Raw genomic sequence first — 19,794 nt, 5'->3', positions numbered from 1 at the left:
TCATAGGTAGTCATATATATGTATATGTCTTATTACTTATCTGGAATTCACATTTAACTGAGAACCTTACATTTTACTTAGCTGCCTTATTTGTACATCCCTGAAAATTTGCAATTTATTTCTGGCATCCCATAGTTTACTACCCACATCTTCTTGGCAGTAAACACTATGTAGCTTCAACCAGGACCCTATCGCATATGTCCTAAGGAGAATAAATGAGTAATTCTCCTTAAAGTGAGTATGGCTCAAGGTGCAAAGGTACCTATCTTTTTTTTTTTTTTTTTTTTTTTTTTCGGTGAAGAGGGGTCTTGGGCTTTGAGCATGCTAAGCAAGTGCTTCTAGCCCTGAGCCATACCATGAGCTCCAGGGTCACCTCGGATGCTGTTATTGCACATAGTAGTTAAGGAACCTTACCACTGAGTTATATCTCCAGGTCAAAGCCCTGCATTTCCACTGAATAATATCACTTTGAGATGCCAAATTCCAGTCCTGGTGACACTTATAGCATCTGAGATGCAGTCTTGTTTATGAAATCCACATGTATGTTTATAATACACAAGAGATACAGCTAGATGGTTCTTCATTTGTGGTTTGCTGAGATGGGTTTTCATGTAACCCGTTCTGTCCCAGGACTATTTAGCCATGGATGACCTTGAACTTCTGGCCTTGTTCCTCCACTTATTACATGCTAGGATTACAGCATGCACCACCAAACCCAGGAGAACTTTTTTGAACACATGCTAGCTAGTTTGATATTATGTAAAAATAAGGGAAATGGCCACTGAAAGTAAAGTAAGGGTTTGTAATAGAGTAGTATTTTGTGGGGCACTTATCCTGTTCACAGGAGTAATAATCCACTATATACTGTACCAATGTAACATAATCATTCTTATGGCACAAAAGGCTCATTTAAAACAAAAGAAAATTAAGCGCACACCTGTAATCCCAGCACTCCGGAGGCAGAGGCAGGCAGATCTCTGTGAGTTCGAGGCCAGCCTAGTCTACATAGGGAGTCCAGGACAGCCAAGGCTACACAAAGGAACCCTGTCTCAAAAAATAAAAACAAAATAAAAAACAGAAAAAAACAAAAACAAAAACCTAGGCTGGGCATAGCACCTTCTGCTGGTTGTTTCAGCTATTTGGAAAACTTATGTGGAAGGACTGTAAGTTCAAGGTCAGCAGCCATCCTGGGCAATTTGGTAAGAATCTGCCTCAAAAAATTGTAAGTTTTACAGGTAAAGCATTTACAAAGCTGCTATTGTTGTTGTATCAGTATTAAAATGTACCCTGCTTTAATTTGTTTACTAATTTTTATTATAGAATTTATATGTTTTTTATATGTTTTTTAAAAATTCTAACCATTTGAGTACTCTGAAATTGTCTGATTTTATTAAATTACTGCTTTTTATATGCTTCCCGAATTGTTTTGTTTGTTTTCAGACAAGGTCTCACTATGTATGTAGCCTTGGATGGTTTGAAACTCCTTACTCGCCTGCTTCTGCCTCTGGAGTACTGACTTGAAAGGAGTGTACCACCACACCACATTTTGAGCTTAGGAAAAACAAACAAACCTAGAAATATAACTCATAAAGGACACGGGGGATGAGGGGGGGAGTGGGGGTGTGGGGGGGCTGGTGAGATGGCCAAGCAGATGAATGTGATGGCTTAACCAGCCTGGTGGACCTGAGTGTAATTCCAGGTGGGTGGAGGGAATCAATTCCATGTTGTCCTCAGACCTCTACATGCTCACTGTGACATGCTTCTCTACACACGTCGTGTACACACAAATAATGATAATAAAGAAAGAAAGAAAAGTTGTTATTGTTGTTATTGTTTTTAGAAAAGAGCATGGAGGTAGCAGAGACAGGCGGACCTCTGTGAGTTAAAAGCCAGCCTAGTCCACAGAATGAGTTCCAGGACAGCCAAGGCTACACAAAGAAACCCTGTCTGGAAATACACCCCCACCCCCACCCCCGGCAAAACACACACACACACACACACACACACACACACACACGGGTTGGTTGAGAAGAACTAAATGAACTCTCATATAATGTAGGATACTATAGAACACTGCGTGCACAGGGTTCAGTCCCCAGCATTATATAAAACAAAGTATCAATGCCATCATTTAAGTCTGTATTTTTCTGCTGTGGGTTTTTCATTTACTTCTCTTTTGTTGCTGTTGTTGTTTTTGCTTATTTTGTTGTTGTTGTTGTTTTGTTTTGTGTTTTGAAACAAGGTTTCTCTGTGTAGCCTTGACTGTCCTGGACTCATGTTGTAGACCAGGCTGGCCTCGAACTCAGAGATCTGCCCGCCTCTGCCTCCCGAGTGCTGGGATCACAGGTGTGCGCCACCACTACCCGGCTTCATCTTCTTCTTGTGTTGTTTTGCTTTGTTTTGTTTCGTGGTGCTAGAGATGCAACCCAGGGCTTCTTAACAAGTACTCTACCGCAGGGATATGCCTTCATCCCCAAAGAACTCTTCACAAAAGCTTAGTACAGCACCATGCACACTGTGTTTACGTTGTTTTATTGCTGTTATTTGACTTTCTAAGTAAGAGTTCCATCAATATAAGTGACCTAATTGTAAAAGGAATTAATTATTTTGTATATTGTTGGGTCTAAAAAGGAAAGAGCCACTGAAGTCTAGGTATACCAAAAAGTGACTTTATTCACCACATGGGAGATGACTTCTAGCAGGCTAGGGCTGCAACAGGCTCCTGAGCTGCTACAGCCAGGAGAGGAAGAAATAAGTTTCTTTTGAAGCAAAAAGCCACAACCAAGTATTCAGGGGTGGTTAAGAGGATTAAGTAAGCATTCAGTCCTTCTTTGAAGTAAGCATTCAGTTATTCTTTCAAGTGACAGGCCCCTTCCTTTAAGGATCTGTTCCTGGGAAGGACAGTTTTGTGAGAGTGGGGTGTTTACATAGGCTCAAAAAAATAGGGCTCTCTCTTCTTATTGCCTGTTGAAGGCCATTTGCCCTTTCCTGCAATTAGGGAGAATCTAAAGACAGAGGGCAGCAGGACTCTAGGGCAAAGGGCACTAGGCAGATGTCCCATTCCACTCAGTGGGGGCCCTTTATATATATATTAATTAATACAAGAAAGTATTATGGTAGCAGCTATTCTTCCAAACAAAAGACACAGAAACTTGTTCGATTTATAATAAGCCTTAAAGTACTAGAGCTGGGCAGATATCAACCCTTTAAGGTAACTTGTCTGCTTCCCATCCAAAATCCCAAATACTTGCACACGTTCCAATTAGGCTGCTTCTGCTCCATCAGACCAGTTCTCAGAGCAAGCTGCTCTTGGCCATGTGCTCCTGGTTACCCCATGGCGACTTCCTGTCTCTTCTTTGTCTCTGTCCTCTTGAGACTCCAAACCCTGGAACCTTCTTCCCTCTGCCTACCCTTTTCTGCCCAACCAAGGCTTTCAGCAATTTATTAACTAATTATTAATTATCAGGGATTCTTAGGGAGCATTCCTTATACCAATGGTTACATACATAACAATGCCTGTGGCATGGCGGTAAGCATATCTCAGGGCACTGAAATCAGCATCTGTGCACAGTGCACAATATTCTCCTTCAACGTCTCCTCTTTTTAGTCCAATAAAAGACTTTTTGTTTGTTTGTTTTGTTTTGTTTTTCAAGACATGGTTTCTCTGTGTAGCCTTGGCTTTCCTGGACCTGGCAAATGTTCTTTTTTTTTTTTTTTTAACCATAAAACAACCACACTTTATTTAGCTGAACAGTTTCTCTGATACAAAGAGAAATATCAAAAGAAAACCTAGGACATATGCACATGTAACTCCTCCCAAAACCTAAGAGGAAAAAGGATAAAGTTCCCTTCAGCAGAGAAAATTATCTTCGCTTCTGGAAGATGTTTCCACGCCCCATTCCATGTCTTCTTCCTCTTGCAGCCACCTGGGCCTTCGGGATAGCAGCTTTTCCTCCGCCGCCCCTGAGCCTTGGGTTTTGTTTTTCATGCTCTTTAACATGGGTGCATTTTTCAGATATCGGATCTTGCTGCCAGGTGTGTACATCTGTTCCAGCTGTGCCACTCGGCCGTCTCTGTACGTGACTGTGATGTTGGACATCTGGCAGTTCATGTTGTCCTCTGCTTCAATGAGCTTCCCTTGGTACACCTTGCCAGTGTTGGTGTCACATGTTACTATGTGGCCCTCAGCCTCGTGCAAGACTTTAATCGGCACTCCAATAGACATCTTGGCAGGACTCTTCCTGTGCAAATAACTGTAGGTTCCTTTTCGGTTCTGGCACAAACGTTACAAGGCGAAGGCGTGAAGCAAGGGAATGGGGGGGCCCGAGTACCCAGAATACCCTGGCAAATGTTCTTATTCTATGTAGTTTATTATTATAAAAAATGAAGCCAGGCGTGGTGGCACACACTTTTAATTCCACCACTTGGGAGGCAGAGGCAGAGAGATTGCTGTGAGTTCGAGACCAGCCTGGTCTACAAAGCAAGTCCAGGACAGCCAAGTCTACACAGAGAAACCCTGTCTCAAAAAAAAAAAAAAAAGAACAATTATGAAGGGGCTGGAGAGATAGCTCAGCAGCCTGCTCTTCCAGAGGTCCTGATTTCAATTACCAGCAATCATACAATCATATGGTGGCTCACAACCATCTGTAAAGCGATCTGATCCCCTCTTCTAGTATATGTGAAGAAAAAGCACTCTCTCTCTCTCTCTCTCTCTCTATATATATATATATATATATATATATATATATATCATATTTTTATTATTTATTTTTTGGTTTTTCAAGTCAGGGTTTCTCTATGCACCCTTTGCTGTCCTTAACTTGATTTGTAGACCAGGCTGGACTGGAACTCTCAGAAATCCGCTGTCCCCTGCCTCCCAGAGTGCTGGGATTAAAGGTGTGCGTCATCACCCCATGGCTAGGCAGGAGGATTCTTGAGTTCAGCAGTTCCCTGTTAGCCTGGTAACAAGCCAAGACCCTGTCTCAATTAAGAAAAAGAGAAAGAGGGAAAGAAAGAAGGAAGGAAGGAAGACAGGCAAGCATGTTGTCACCCCCTATGGATGGCAAGGCCGGAGGACTGTCTTGAGTGTAAGGCCAGACTTGACTACAGAGTTAGGTACTAGCTCCAAAATAGGGGGAGAAGGGTTGGGGATGGATCAATGATTGAGATCACATACTGCTTTTGCTGAGAAAAGAAGCCCCCCCCTTTTTTTTCCTTGGCTGTCCTGGAATCACTCTGTAGACCAGGCTGGCCTTGAACTCACAGTGACCCACTGTCCCCTGCACCTCCCAAGTGCTGGGATTAAAGGCGTGCGCCACCACCGCCTGGCAAGAAAAAGAGCTCCTGTCTTGCAGCCTCCCTGGCCTGTGTTGCCACTGGCCTCCAAGAACATCTGTACTAAGGAACAGTACCCGCAGTCAGGAGCAGCACATATACACGTGTGCGTGCACATACATGCACACGCAGGCGTGCACACACACAAAAATAAATCTTGAAGAAATAGGAGTGTTCGGGTGGAGGTGGAGAGCTGCTTGCCTAGTATACAGGAAGTATACAGGAAGCCCTGGGTTCTATACTCAACGTCAGTATATAAGCAGGGTAGCTAGTGCTGTAACCCTAGCACTTGGGAAATGGAAGAAGAACGATCAGAAGTTCAAGGTCACCCCGGACTATGTCTCAAGCTCAGTTCCAGACTGGGCTTTAAGAGAAATGTCTCAAAACAAACAAATAGGGCTGGAGAGATGGCTCGGTGATTAAGAGCCCTGTCTGCGCTTCCAAAGGTCCTGAGTTCAATTCCCAGCAACCACATGGTGGCTCACAACCATCTATAATGCAATCTGGTGCCCTCTACTGGCGCGCCAGCTAACATACAGGCAGAACACTGTATAAATAATAAATAAATAAATGTTTAAAAAAACAAATAAACAACAATAAAAGCATTATAGAACATTTTCAGGAGGCAGAGGCAGATGGATCTCTGAGTTGGAGGCCAAGCCTGGTCTACAGAGTGAGTTCCAGGACATCTAGGGCCACACAGAGAAACCCTGCCTCAAAAAAAAACAAAAACAAAAACAAAAAAAATTGTAGAAAAATTTAATCAGAGTGGAAGTGTAAACAACTAGTGTGTGTTGCTGGGCATCCAACTCAGGTCTGTGAATGCTAGGCAAGTGCCCCACCACTGGCCACATTTCTAATGGATTCTTTATCTCTCCCTCTCCTTTCCCCACCCACTGTAGGCTCAAGTAGCCTGAAACTTCTGTTCGTCCTGACTGGCCTACCTTCATCTCCCAAGGGCTGGGATGTTGTTTTAAAAGAAAATCCCAATCCTTTTATCTGATGCAGGAGCCAGATGCTGGGGTGAAAACCTGCTAGCCCAGAGAGGCAGAGAAAGCACCCAGCTGACCTTCCTACTCAGCTCAGGTCCCAATGGAAAAGGCTCAAAAGGCTCACTAGCTCAGCTAACAGCCCAGGAGGAAAAGGGCCAAGAAACCCAAGGCCAAAAGCTTTCTAGCTGAAAACTCAAGAAGCCCCCAAAAACCAAAGGCCAAAGAACTGAGGAGCTTAAAAAAAAAAAAAAAGCCGGCGGTGCACACCTTTAATCCCAGCACTCGGGAGGCAGAGGCAGGTGGATCCCTGTGAGTTCGAGGCCAGCCTGGTCTACAACGCGAGTCCAGGACACCAAGGATACACAGAGAAACACTGTCTCGAAAAACAAAAATAAAACAGAACTGAGGAGCTCAAGACCTAAAGAGCTAAAGCTAAAAGCCCCCTCTGCTTCCCCACTCTGTCTTAAATACCCCTCGACTCAAAGTCCCGCTAATTCTTTGATCCCTGTCAGCTGGTTTCTTGCTCTGCCTCCTGACCTAAGTTAACTTTATTAAATCCTGTGTACAGAAAGCTCTTGGATTAAAGATGCATGTTAGGTCTCAGCCACACCAAAGTCAGGTTTTTACAGGTCACAATCTCAGGGATCACAATGAGATTAAATATCCTGCAACACTGGGATTATAGCTGTGCACCACCCACACTTTTCATTTCTTACAATACTTTTGGTTTTAAGGTAGTCATAGAATTATGTGTAAAATGGATTAATTAGTATATACAGAATCAGGTTGATGTTTTAACATTATAGAAGATTTTGGGTAGCTGTCCAGGCAGCCAGCTGCTTGTCAGCTCCATTTTAGAAGCTGTTTGCCTGCACTTCCTACATACTCAGATAACAGTATTTTTTTCCCCTCAAATCTCTGATGGGGTTGAAGACTAGATAGTTATAGTCTCACAATCTGGCTTAGGTTATTTAGGATTTAGAAAACTGTTCTTAAGTCTAAAAATGTTTTAGGTTGGCAATGCAAGTTAGACTAGAAAATCTAGTTAGATACAAAAATCCTGAACTTAGCAAGATAAAATAGATAGTAGAGTTCCTTCTCCAAAGATTGCCAAATACAAATGGACGGGACAATCACTGTGAGTGAAGGTAATTCTCACATTCGGTTTTCCTGATTCTTTCATAGTTGTTCTTTTTTTTTTTTTTTAAAGAGAAAACCGAAAAAACAAAGAAAAAGAAAAAGAAAAGAAATCCTCCTGTCTCAGCCTCCAAAGAAGGTGAGAAAGCAACCACACACGCTGACCTTTTAGAAGAATCAGTTGGGACTTTTGTGGGTTTTAGACGTATTCTTTAAAATTAAAACCGCATACAATCTAGTTTTTGGCATCTCAACACCTATAATCTTTTTTTTTTTTTTTCCTTTTTCTTTTTTTCGAGACAGGGTTTCTCTGTGTAGCCTTGACTGTTCTGGACTCCGTTTGTAGACCAGGCTGGCCTCGAAATCACAGCGATCCACCTGCCTCTGAGGGCTGGGATTAAAGGCGTGCGCCATCACGCCCGGCTCAACCCCTATAGTCTTGAATTGAGCAAATAAGACTAAGTAAGACCTTGACAGAACACTAGAAAAGGCGCGCGGAGGTGGGGTACGGGACGGGACACAGACCCCCCCCGCCCCCCAACACACACCCCCTCGGAACCAAATCTAGAGAAAAGCAGGGAGGAGGGATTTCACAGCAGGACGGGGTGGGCTGGTATTAGTGAGGGACCGGAAGGACGTTGGAGGAAGCTCTTTCTCCGCCATGGCGGGGCCGGTGAGCTTGCGAGAGCTTCTTATGGGAGCGTCGGCCTGGCTGGGCTCTGAGAGTCCCGGAGGACCCCCAGCCGAAGGTGGGGGGAACGCGGCTGCCGCGCCCGAGCCGCCGTGGAGGGAAGATGAGATCTGCGTGGTGGGAATCTTCGGCAAGACGGCTCTGCGCCTAAACTCCGAGAAGTTCTCTCTGGTGAACACAGTGTGCGACCGACAGGTTTTCCCTCTCTTTCACCATCAGGGTCCTGGGGATCCAGGGCCTAGAATCAAGATCGAATCTGTCCCTGCCGGAGAGGCCGGAGGAGCTGGGGACCCGGGGGCTGCCGCGGGGGATTCACTTCGCGGAGGTGTGGCTACGGCGGCGGAAGGTAACCGAGCGGAGCCGGTGCCCCAGGACTTCAGCCTTCTGCAGGCCTATTACAATCAGGAAAGCAAAGTTCTGTATCTTATTCTTACTTCCATCTGTGACAATTCACAGCTTCTGCGTGCTTGTCGGGCTCTCCAGAGTGGTGAAGCTGGCGGGGGCCTCTCTTTACCTCATGCAGAAACACACGAATTTTGGAAGCATCAGGAGAAGTTGCAATGTCTCAGCCTCCTTTACCTCTTCTCTGTCTGTCATATCTTGCTCCTGGTCCATCCTACCTGTTCCTTTGACATCACTTATGATCGAGTATTTAGAGCCCTGGATGGCCTGAGACAAAAAGTACTACCCCTCCTCAAAACGGCCATTAAGGATTGTCCAGTCGGCAAAGACTGGAAGTTAAATTGCCGACCTTGCCCACCTCGACTCCTTTTCCTCTTTCAACTCAACGGAGCCCTTAAAGTGGAACCTCCTCGCAGCCAAGATACAGCTCATCCAGACAAGCCCAAGAAGCATTCTCCCAAAAGAAGGCTACAGCATGCCCTGGAGGATCAGATCTATAGGATCTTCCGCAAGAGTCGAGTCCTGACTAATCAGAGTATCAACTGCCTCTTTACAGTACCTGCCAACCAAGCTTTTGTGTACATAGTGCCAGGAAGCCAGGAAGAGGACCCAGTTGGCATGTTGCTGGACCAACTTAGGAGTCACTGTACTATGAAGGACCATGAATCTTTGTTGGTACCTGCACCCCTCTCCGGACCGAGGCGATACCAAGTGCTGAGACAGCACAGCCGGCAGCAGCTCTCCTTCCACGTTGATAGCAGCACTTGCAGTTCTTCGGGCCAGCTAGTGGACTTCACTCTTCGAGAATTCCTATGGCAGCATGTGGAGCTGGTCCTAAGCAAGAAAGGCTTTGATGACAGTGTGGGCAGAAACCCACAGCCTTCCCATTTTGAACTCCCCACCTATCAGAAGTGGATCTCGGCTGCTGCAAAGCTGTATGAAGTGGCCATTGATGGGCAGGACGAGGATTTGGGCTCACCCACTGGGGAGCTAACGTCTAAGATTTTAAGCAGTATTAAAGTCTTAGAAGGGTTTTTGGATATAGACACCAAATTCTCAGAAAACCGGTGCCAAAAAGCCCTACCCATGGCTCATAGTGCCTACCAGTCAAACCTGCCTCACAATTACACCATGACAGTCCATAAGAATCAGCTTGCTCAGGCTCTTCGAGTATACAGTCAGCATGCCAGAGGGCCAGCCTTCCACAAATACGCCATGCAGCTGCATGAGGACTGCTACAAGTTTTGGAGCAATGGCCACCAGCTCTGTGAAGAGAGGAGTTTGACTGACCAGCACTGTGTGCACAAATTTCACTCCTTACCTAAATCAGGTAGTGCAACATTTCATTTTTGGTTTTTCTTTTCTTTCTTTTTTTTTTAATTAATTTATTCTTGTTACATCTCAATGGTTATCCCATCCCTTGTATCCTCCCATTCTTCCCTCCCTCCCATTTTCCCTTTGTTCCCCTCCCCTATGACTGTTCCTGGGGGGGATTTCCTCCCCCTGTATATGCTCATAGGGTATCAAGTCTCTTCTTGGTAACCTGCTGTCCTTCCTCTGAGTGCCACCAGGTCTCCCCATCCAGGGGACATGATCAAATATGAGGAACCAGAGTTCGTGTGAAAGTCATACCCCACTCTCCACTCAACTGTGTAGAATGTTCTGTCCATTGGCTAGATCTGAGTAGGGGTTTAAAGTTTACCGCCTGTATTGTCCTTGGCTGGTGCCTTAGTTTGAGCGGGATGCTTTTTGGTTTTTCAAGACGAGGTTTCTCTGTAGCCTTGGCTGTCCTGTACTCTTTTGTGTAGACCAGGCTGGCCTTGAATTCACAAGAGAACTTCCTGCCTCTGCCTCCCTGAGTGCTGGGATTACAGGCATGCTCCACCACCACTCAGCCTTTTGTCTGTCTGTTTGTGGGGTGTTTTTGTTGTTGTTTTATTGGATTTTTGTTTATTTGTTTTTGGTTTGGACAAGGCCTCTATTTAGTCCTGGCTGACCTGGAACTCACTGTGCAGACCAAGGTGGCCTCAAAATCAGAGATCCTCCTGCCTATGGAGTGGGTTATTTTAAAAATTACATTATATGTATACATATATATATGTGTAATTATAATATATACATGCATGCATATGTATGTGAGAGATATATAGTGTGTGTGTATAGATAGATATGCGACTGCCGTGTTTTTCATGTGGAAGTCAGAGGACAACTTGTAGGAACACAGGTACCAGATGAGCCATCTTGCCAACTCCAGCCTTACATTTTTTCTTCTATCTCTAAAAGGAAAATATCACCCATGACTAATATTTTTTTATTTAAACAATGAACTCTAGTGAACTGATAGATGATAGTTAAGTATCATGAAGTTTCAGAAAGTGTGTGCTTACCTTTTATCTTAGAGTATTTGATGAATTAATAGGAATATAATGAAATAAAAGGTCACCATAAAATGATACAGAAGGAAAAAAAGATTAAGACAGAGGGTGTAACTAGGGGGCAGAGCACTCACATTGCATATATGAATGAGGCCCCAAGTCGGGCCCTCAGTGCTGAAAAAAGGAAAAACTTTTTTTTTTTTGAGATGGTTTCTCTGTGTATCCTTGGCTGTCCTGGAACTCACTTTGTAGGCCAGGCTGGCCTCAAACTCAGAGATCAGGATTTTTGTTTGTGTGTGTATGTGTTTCTTTTTTGTTTGTTTGTTTTGTTTTTTTCGAGACAAGGTTTCTCTGTGTAGCTTTGGCCATCCTGGACTCTCTTTATAGACCAGGCTGGCTTCGAACTCACAGAGACCGCCTGCCCCAGCTGGGATTAAACTCATGTGCCACCACGCCCGGCTGTGTATGTGTTTCTTAATTGCCAGAGAACTATCTGGAGAGTTTGGGGAGTTGGTAGAACAACAACTAAACTTGGCTCTACATTGTCTTTGTGAGATTAATGATGACGGATACATCTTTCAGGAGAAAAACCAGAGGCCGACAGGAACCCGCCTGTGCTCTACCACAACAGCCGAGCCCGCTCCACTGGAGCCTGCAACTGTGGAAGGAAGCAGGCACCTCGAGACGACCCCTTCGATATCAAGGCCGCTAACTATGACTTTTACCAGGTAGACTCCGAAGCTCTTCTTCTCTGTTACTGGGGATTATCTAAGTAAAAATACATACTCAGAAATGGGGTACCTAGAAAAGCCAATGCAACTGCAGTCATATAAAAATAAAGGCAAATTCTTTTTGACTTTTCGAGACAGGGTTTCTCTGTGTAGCCCTGGTTGTCATACTCTGTAGACCAGGCTGGCCTAGAACTCACAGGAGCTGCCTGCCTCTGCCTCCCATGCTCCACTACACCCAGCAAGGGCAAATTCTTCACATGCACTTTTTGGGGTTTGTTTGTTTTGATTTTCAAGACAGGGGTTCTCTTGTAGTCCTGGCTGTCCTCGAACTCACAGAGATCCACCTTCCTCTGCCTCCGGAAAGCTGAAACTAAAGGTGTGGGCCACCGCGCCTGGCTGTGGTTTTTGTTCTGGGTTTTTTGTTTGTTTGTTTGGTTGGTTGGTTGGTTGGTTGGCTGGTTTTTCTGTGTAGCTTTGGCTGTCCTGGAACTCACTCTGTAGACCCTGAGCTCAGAGATCCACCTGCCTCTGCCTCCTAAATAATGCTGGGATTAAAGGCATGTGCCACCATTGCTTGGCTTAGTTAAGTAGGCTGCCCCCCCCCCCCATGTGCAGTGGCCCATGCTTGTAATCCCAGCACTTAGGGAGACAGAGGCAGCCAGATCTCTGTGAATTTGAGACCAGCCTGGTCAACAAGATGAGTCCAGGACAGAGAAACCCTGTCTTGAAAAAACAAACCTAAAAACCCCAATTGAATTTATTTATTTTATGTTCATTGGTGTTTTGCCTGCACATATGTCTGTTTGAGGGTATCAGGTCTTAGAGTTACAGACAGTTTTTGAGCTGCCCTTTGGGTACTAGGAATTGAACCTGGGACCTCTGGAAGAGCAGTCAGTGCTCTTAACTACTGAGCCATCTCTCCAGCCCTATTAGGTCCTTTGTTTGTTTTTATTTCTTATGTATATAGTGCTCTACCTGCATGCCAGAAGAAGGCATCAGATCACATTATAGATGGTTGTGAGCCACCATGTGGTTGCTGGGAATTGAACTCTGGACCTCTGGAAGAACAGTCAGTGTTCTTAACTGCTCAGCCATCTCTCCAGCCTTAGGTCCTTTTGTTTTGTTTTGTTGTTGTTATTGTTTTTACTTACTTATTTGGAAAGACCTCTCTTTTAAAACATTTGTTCTTTCTTTTTGTGTGTGTGGCAGGGTTTCTCTGTGTAGTCCTGGCTGTCCTGGAGCTTACTATGTAGATCAGGCTGGCCTCAAATATACAGAGATCTACCTGCTTCTGCTTTCCAGAAGGCGTGAGCCACAATGCCTGGCTTGAAAGGAGGCCTTTATTGTCTGGCTCAAAAGTATTCATTATCACAGTTGTATTTGTTACTAAAATAGCTCATCAAAGTGTTTATGTATGTGAATATATATTGTGTACATTCCTGTGGAGGTGAAAAGAGGGTGTTGAACCCATGTGAGCTGGAGTTATTTGTCTGAGTGTTTTGCCTGGATGTGCACCATGTGTGTGCCAGATGCCCACTTAGGATAAAGCTTGGAGGAGTGGGTGTACTTACGGCAGGCCCATGCCTCTGAGAAGTGTATTGGGGAAGGGGAGATTAAAAGGATGTCTCAGAATGGGGTCATGAGACCAAGAGAGAGGCACACAGCGAGAGAACAAGACAGGTAAGGAACGAGAGAGACAAGAGATGTTGTGTGGGGGAGGGGCTTTTACCACCACACCTGGTGGAAGAGGGTGATAACGTAAGCCACCTCTAGGCACCTGAGGGCAGGCCAGTGGGAATGCCTGATTGCTAACACCCACTAAAATCAGAAAGTATAGGATCCCTTGGGCCTGGAGTTATTGTTGTGAGCCACCATGTGGGTACTGGCAATCAAACCTGGGTGCTCTGAAAAAGCAACAAGCGCTCTTACCCGCTGAGCCATCACTCTAGTTTTCCATTGATACGGTTTTTTTTTATTAATTTATTTATTTTTGGTTTTTCGAGACAGGGTTTCTCTGTATAGCCTTGGCTGTCCTGGACTCACTTGTAGACCAGGCTGGCCTCGAACTCACAAAGATCCACCTGCCTCTGCCTCCCAAGTGTTGGGATTAAAGGTATGTGCCACCACGCCCGGCTCTAGTTTTCCATTGATAAAATATGGTTTTAAACTGAAGTAAAAACTGGAAAAATCTGGTTATAGAACCACTTCTCCAAAACAACTTTTAAGTCACTTTTTCTAAATGGGTCAGTGCAGCAAACGTGTTTCAATGGCTCTTTGTGTCTAATTCTTATCACACTAATGGTCACTGGGATTAAAAAGAGAGCCTTGCCTTGAATCACTCACCGCCTCAAAGGAATAGCTTATACTAGATTATTTTGGAATACAAAAATAGTTTTTGCTGCTTCAATACCCCGAAAAACTGAATTCACATATCCACCTCGAAGGGGAAAAACCCTTCATGCTCTTTGCTCATATATTGACTGGCAGCCCTGCTAGCTAGAGTGAAGTGTGTGTTGCTTTACTTGTTTGGGCACAGACTAGCACAGGAACTTGCTCTGTGGCCCAGGCTAGCTGTGAACTAGTTCTGCAGCACTCAGTCTGCCCTCCCAAGTCCTGTGTTACAGGCATGAAGCGCCCACCCTCTGCTCAGTAAACGTTCAATTGTTTTCTTAAATGAGCATGCAAAGGAGAATGGGTATTTAAAATAAAAAGTTTTCATTTCTTTTTTATCTTTATAGCTTCTGGAAGAAAAATGTTGTGGAAAATTGGATCATATCAATTTTCCCGTATTTGAGCCAAGTACTCCAGATCCTGCTCCTGCCAAAAATGAACCCTCTCCTGCCCCACCAGACTCGGATGCTGAGAAACTGAAAGAGAAAGAGCCTCAAACTCAAGGGGAGAGCACAAGCCTGAGCTTAGCTTTGAGTCTGGGCCAGTCCACAGACAGCCTAGGCACCTACCCAGCTGATCCACAGGCAGGAGGAGACAACCCAGAAGTCCACGGTCAAGGAGAAGTAAAAGCTGAGAAGAGACCAAACTTGGTTGATCGGCAGGCATCCACGGTTGAGTATCTCCCAGGGATGCTACATTCAAATTGCCCAAAAGGTCTCTTGCCCAAATTCTCCAGTTGGTCTTTGGTTAAGTTAGGCCCAGCCAAGTCTTACAACTTTCATACAGGTTTGGACCAACAGGGCTTCGTTCCAGGAACAAACTATCTCATGCCTTGGGACATTGTCATCAGGACCAGAGCCGAAGATGAAGGAGACTTAGACACAAACTCTTGGCCTGCTCCAAATAAAGCTATTCCTGGGAAAAGAAGCGCAGTTGTCATGGGAAGAGGAAGGCGGCGGGATGACATAGCTCGAGCTTTTGTTGGCTTTGAGTATGAAGACTCTCGAGGTCGGAGATTCATGTGCTCGGGGCCTGACAAAGTAATGAAGGTGATGGGAAGTGGACCAAAGGAGTCCGCGCTAAAGGCCCTCAACAGCGACATGCCCCTCTACATCCTGTCCTCCTCGCAGGGCCGAGGGCTAAAACCACATTACGCTCAACTTATGAGGCTTTTTGTTGTGGTTCCTGATGCTCCTTTGCAGATCGTCCTCATGCCTCAGGTAAGAGGTGCAGCCCTTCCCCTCGACACACACACACACAAAACCATTGTGTGTGTGCTTTCTTTTGGTGGTAGTCCTTATGGGGCAGGGCATGTAGCCCGTGCTGACTTGTAACTGGGTGTGCAGTTTCAGATCATCTTGTCTCTACCTCCCACAGTCTGGGATTATAGGTATGTGCCCCACTTCTTTACTGGCTGAGCTGTATCCCTAGCCCGTGATGCTTATTTGATTTTTGTTTGTTTGAGACAGTCTCATGTGGTCCAGGCCAGCCTAAAAGTCACTGTGTAGGTAAAGATAAGCTTGAACTTGGACCTTCCTGTGTCTACGTCCTTGGATGCTAGGATAGCAGGGCTACAAGCCATAACTAGTTGAGGCAGCGTTAGGGATTGAACCCAGGTTTCATGTTTGCTAAGCAAGCACTGTACCAACTGAGCTGCGCTCTCTGCCCTTGTTTTCATTTTATATTACTTATATATTTATTTTGGTTTTTCAAGACAGAGTTTCTCTGTGTAGGCTTGACTGTCCTGGACCGCTTTTGTAGACCAGGCTGGCCTCGAACTCACAGCAGTCCACCTGCCTCTGCCTTCCGAGTGCTGGGATTAAAGACGTGCGCCACTACTGCCCGGCTATTACTTATTTATTATTTTGGTTTGTTTTTGTTTCTAGAGATAGACTCTCTGTGCTATCCTGGAACCTGAACTGTAGACTAGGCTGACCTAGAGCTGTTAGCATATAGGTAGCCCCAGCTAGCCTGCCTCTAGGTTGCTTAGCAACCTCTGATGTCATCACCTGCCGAGGCCAGGTGTGTGCCAGAGGTGCTTCAGATTTACCAGATGTAAAGGACTGACCTTTCACTGCTTGCCCGCTTGCGCTCTCTCTCTCTCTCTCTCTCTCTCTCTCTCTCTCTCTCTGTGTGTGTGTGTGTGTGTGTCTCGCTCGCTGTGTCTCTCTCTGTTGTCATCTTCCTCCTCCCCCTCTCCACCTCCTCTTCTCTCTCTGCACCTAGGTTCCCCTTCCCTCATCTTTCTCTCCCCCACTGTCTCTGTACACTCATGGCCACTCAGGCCCTAACTCTTTTCCCCTTTCCTTTCCCCAAATAAATCTCTTCATATCAGATTTGTGACATGGCATCTCTAAATTATTTATTTATTTATTTTGGTCTTTCGAGACAGGGTTTCTGTGTAGCCTTGACTGTCCTGGACTCCCTTTGTAGGCCAGGCTGGCCTCGAACTCATAGCAAAGTGCCTGCTCTGCCTCCTAAGTGCTGGGATTAAAGGTGTGTGCCACCACACTTGGCCCACATCGCTACATTTTTAAAAACAACAAGAACTCACAGAGTTCTGCCACCAGATGTGTTCTACCACTAAATTGCCTTCCAGCCGCATATCTGCTTAAAAATTATTATTTATCTGTCTGTCTGCCTACTTATTTATTTGGTGTTTGTGTGTACACTGGTATGCTAGGCCAGCCTTCTCCCCACTAAGCTACATCCCCAGTACCTAACTTATTTTTAAATCCAAGATCTTTATTGACAACTATGACAACCATTAGAATTTAATTAAACTCTACTTTTCCAAATGCCTGATGATTTAGATGTGCAGTCAAAGACAAAAAGCAAACGAGCTTGAGGCCTTTAATCCCAGCACTCCAGAGGTAGAGGCAGGCAGATCTCTGAGTTTGAGGGCAGCCTGGTGTGCAGAGTGAGTTCCTGGACAGCCAGGGCTACGGAGAGAGAGAGAGAGAGCTCCAGTATCAAAACAAAACCAGAATCTGGTCAACAGAAATGGAAGAAAGAGCTGAGGGAAATGACACCTCATGGGTAAGGTGAGGACCAGGAAAGTATGGGCAGCTTCTGACTCCTGTCCGGTGTAGCTGCTGCGTCTTTGGTGGTCTTTGAATCATTGTCTGTTTAGACACTTATCTTTCAGGTGTCTCTTTTTGAGAAGTGGAAAAGTAATTGTTGCCTGTGTTTTTCAGGTTCAACCAGGCCCACCACCATGTCCGGTATTTTACCCAGAAAAACAAGAAATCACTCTCCCGCCTGATGGCCTTTGGGTCTTGAGATTTCCTTATGCGTATGTGACTGAGAGAGGAGCTTGTTTCCCTCCTAAGGAGAATGTGCAGCTCATGAGCTACAAGCTGCTTCGAGGAGTGCTTAAAGCAGTGACACAGTGAGCTTCCCAGCCACTGGGTCCCAGCCTGGAGCTACTGTTTGTCTTGTTTTTGATGTACATGATTTTTGTGTGTGTGTATATACTGTGTTTTCCCAAAACCAAAATGTGTTTTGGTTACAAGTATTCAGTATTTGGACAATAATTGTTCCATTATTTCTATTGATATTTATTTTAAAATCAATAAAAGTTTGTTGTTCTATAAAAACGGATGTAAAATGTATACTTGGTATCTGTCTTTTCTTGTTTCTATTTCATTGTCCATAATAAGACATATTTTTATCATAATTAAGTGTTCTATCTTTTGTCTATGTAGCCCTGGTTGTCCTGGAACTCACTTTGTAGACCAGGCTGACTGAGAACTCAGAGATCTACGTGCCTCTGCTTCCTGAGTGCTGGGATCAAAGGTGTGTATCACTAGAACCTGGCAAGATGGTGCTTTTCGAATTATTTTCCAAGCACAGTGAATATATCCCAGTACCTGTAACCCTGTACTCTTGAATTTAAGGTGAACCTATATTAACTACATGACAAAACCTGCCTCAAGTATAAAAATGGGCTGAATGTAGTAGCGCTTGCCTGTAATCCTGACATTCAGGAGGCAGAGACAGGAAGACCCTTGACGATATTAGCTAGCTGGAAACCAGTCTGAACTAGGAGGCTCAACAAAGACTCAACAAAACAGAACACAAGAACAAGGTGACCTTGATTATCTACTGCCTCAGGGACTGACTTAATTGCAAAAATCTGGTGCTTTATTATTATGAGTAGAAAAAAATTATTTTTTGTTTTTCGAGACAGGGTTTCTCTGTGTAGCCTTGGCTGTCCTGGACTCACTTTGTAGACCAGGCTGGCTTTGAACTCAGAGATCCACCTGCCTCTGCCTCTCAAGTACTGGGATTAAAGGTGTGCACCACCATGCCCAGGGAGTAGAAATGTTTTATTACATATACAGTGTTCAGCCTGCGGGTAACAAACACCTGCAGGCCAGAAGAGGGCACCAGATGTCATAAGAGATGGTTGTGAGCCACCATGTGATTACTGGGAATTGAACTCAGGGCCTTTGGAAGAGCAGACAGTGCTCTTAACATCTGAGCCATCTCCCCAGCCCCTATTATTGTTTTTTAAATTATTCTATGTACATTGGTGTTTGGCCTGCATGTCTGAGGGTGTTGGATCCCCCTGGAAGAGGAGTTAAGAGTCGTGAGCTGCCATGAGATGCTGGGTGGTCGTGGTGTACTGTTTATGTTCGTGCTTTTATTTTGTGTGTATGTGGGTTGTCCCCTGCCTTTACGTGTGCACCCACATACACACAAAATCAAAGCATAAAAATAAACAGATCAGGTGCAGTGGCCCCTGCCTGCACTTCCAGCTAATCAGGAGGATGGAGCGAGAAGAGTCCTTGACACTAGGAGCTTGTAGCCAGCCTGAGCTAAATACTGGGAGTTTGTTGTAGCTGATTGCTTTGTACTGGGAATCAAACCCCTGGCCTTAAGGGGTTTGTTTTTGGAAGGCAGAGGCAGGTGGTGGTGTACGCCTTTAATCCCAGCTCTCAGGAGGCAGAGGCAGCCGGATCTCTGTAAGTTCGAGGCCAGCCTGGTCTACAAAGTGAGCCTAAGGCTAACACCGAGAGACCCTGTCTCGAAACGCCCCCCCCTCCTCAAAAGAAGAAGAAGAAGAAGAAGAAGAAGAAGAAGAAGAAGAAGAAGAAGAAGAAGAAGAAGAAGAAGAAGAAGAAGAAAAGCATGGTGGTGCATGCCTTTAATCCCAGCACTTGATAGGCAGAGGCAAGCGGATGGATCTCTGAGTTCGAGGCCAGCCTGATCTACAAAGTGAGTGCAGGACAGCCAGGGTGACACATAGAAACCCTGTCTCGAAAAGCTCCCCCATCCCCCCAAAAAAGAGCGTGAAAGCCCAAAACTTGGAAGGCAGAGGCAAGCTGATCTCTGTGAATTTGAGGCTAGCATGGTCCGTGAGACCATCTCAATAAACAAAACCCCAAAAACCCCAAGCCTTGAACATGTTAGGAAAGTGCTTTACCACTGAGCCACAACCACAGCCCTTGTGGTTAGTTCCTTTGCATGAACCACAATCCTCAGCTGGATGTACTTAGGATCCCAGAACTCAGGAGGCTCTATCTGCTATGTGGTAAACTCAAGCCCAGATTGTGCTACTTAAAACCCTATCGCACAAAACCAACACCCTACCCTCTTAAAACGTGGTTCCTAGTGTTTTTGTAGTTTGTAATGTGTACGGTGAAAAAGAAAAGAAAAAAGAAAGAAAGAAAAAAAAAGGAAAATGTAGTAGCCAGTCTTTGTAGGAAACGATTTATTTGCCACTTTCCTTATTT

At 45.0% G+C, this 19,794-nt stretch overlaps 1 protein-coding gene and 1 pseudogene across 2 annotated transcripts; one reads left to right on the top strand and one right to left on the bottom strand.

Moving 5' to 3' along the window:
• Window positions 1-3,723: 3,723 nt before the first annotated feature.
• Window positions 3,724-4,332, bottom strand: LOC311579091 (small nuclear ribonucleoprotein Sm D3-like; annotated as a pseudogene). The gene has a single exon. The product of its transcript is annotated as a small nuclear ribonucleoprotein Sm D3-like (transcript).
• Window positions 4,333-8,076: 3,744 nt separating this feature from the next.
• SMG8 (SMG8 nonsense mediated mRNA decay factor) lies at window positions 8,077-17,667 on the top strand. The gene is made up of 4 exons (XM_084750566.1): window positions 8,077-9,886; window positions 11,514-11,659; window positions 14,401-15,273; window positions 17,251-17,667. The coding sequence occupies exons 1-4, from the start codon at window positions 8,125-8,127 to the stop codon at window positions 17,446-17,448; spliced, it is 2,979 nt and encodes a 992-aa protein (XP_084606692.1). The 5' UTR covers window positions 8,077-8,124; the 3' UTR covers window positions 17,449-17,667.
• Window positions 17,668-19,794: the final 2,127 nt, after the last annotated feature.

The sequence above is a fragment of the Acomys minous genome (assembly GCF_964271855.1).
Source record: "Acomys minous genome assembly, chromosome: 12".
NCBI classification, from domain to species: domain Eukaryota; kingdom Metazoa; phylum Chordata; class Mammalia; order Rodentia; family Muridae; genus Acomys; species Acomys minous.
Note: the sequence above shows the minus strand (reverse complement) of the source record. Positions and strands in the feature narration are given on the sequence as shown.

Coding starts and splice junctions, on each gene's coding strand:
- SMG8 (XM_084750566.1), top strand. CDS start 8,125: ATGGCGGGGCCGGTGAGCTTGCGAGAGCTTCTTATGGGAGCGTCGGCC. Junction 9,887..11,513: donor TCACTCCTTACCTAAATCAG/GTAGTGCAACAT, acceptor TACATCTTTCAG/GAGAAAAACCAGAGGCCGAC. Junction 15,274..17,250: donor AGATCGTCCTCATGCCTCAG/GTAAGAGGTGCA, acceptor TGTGTTTTTCAG/GTTCAACCAGGCCCACCACC.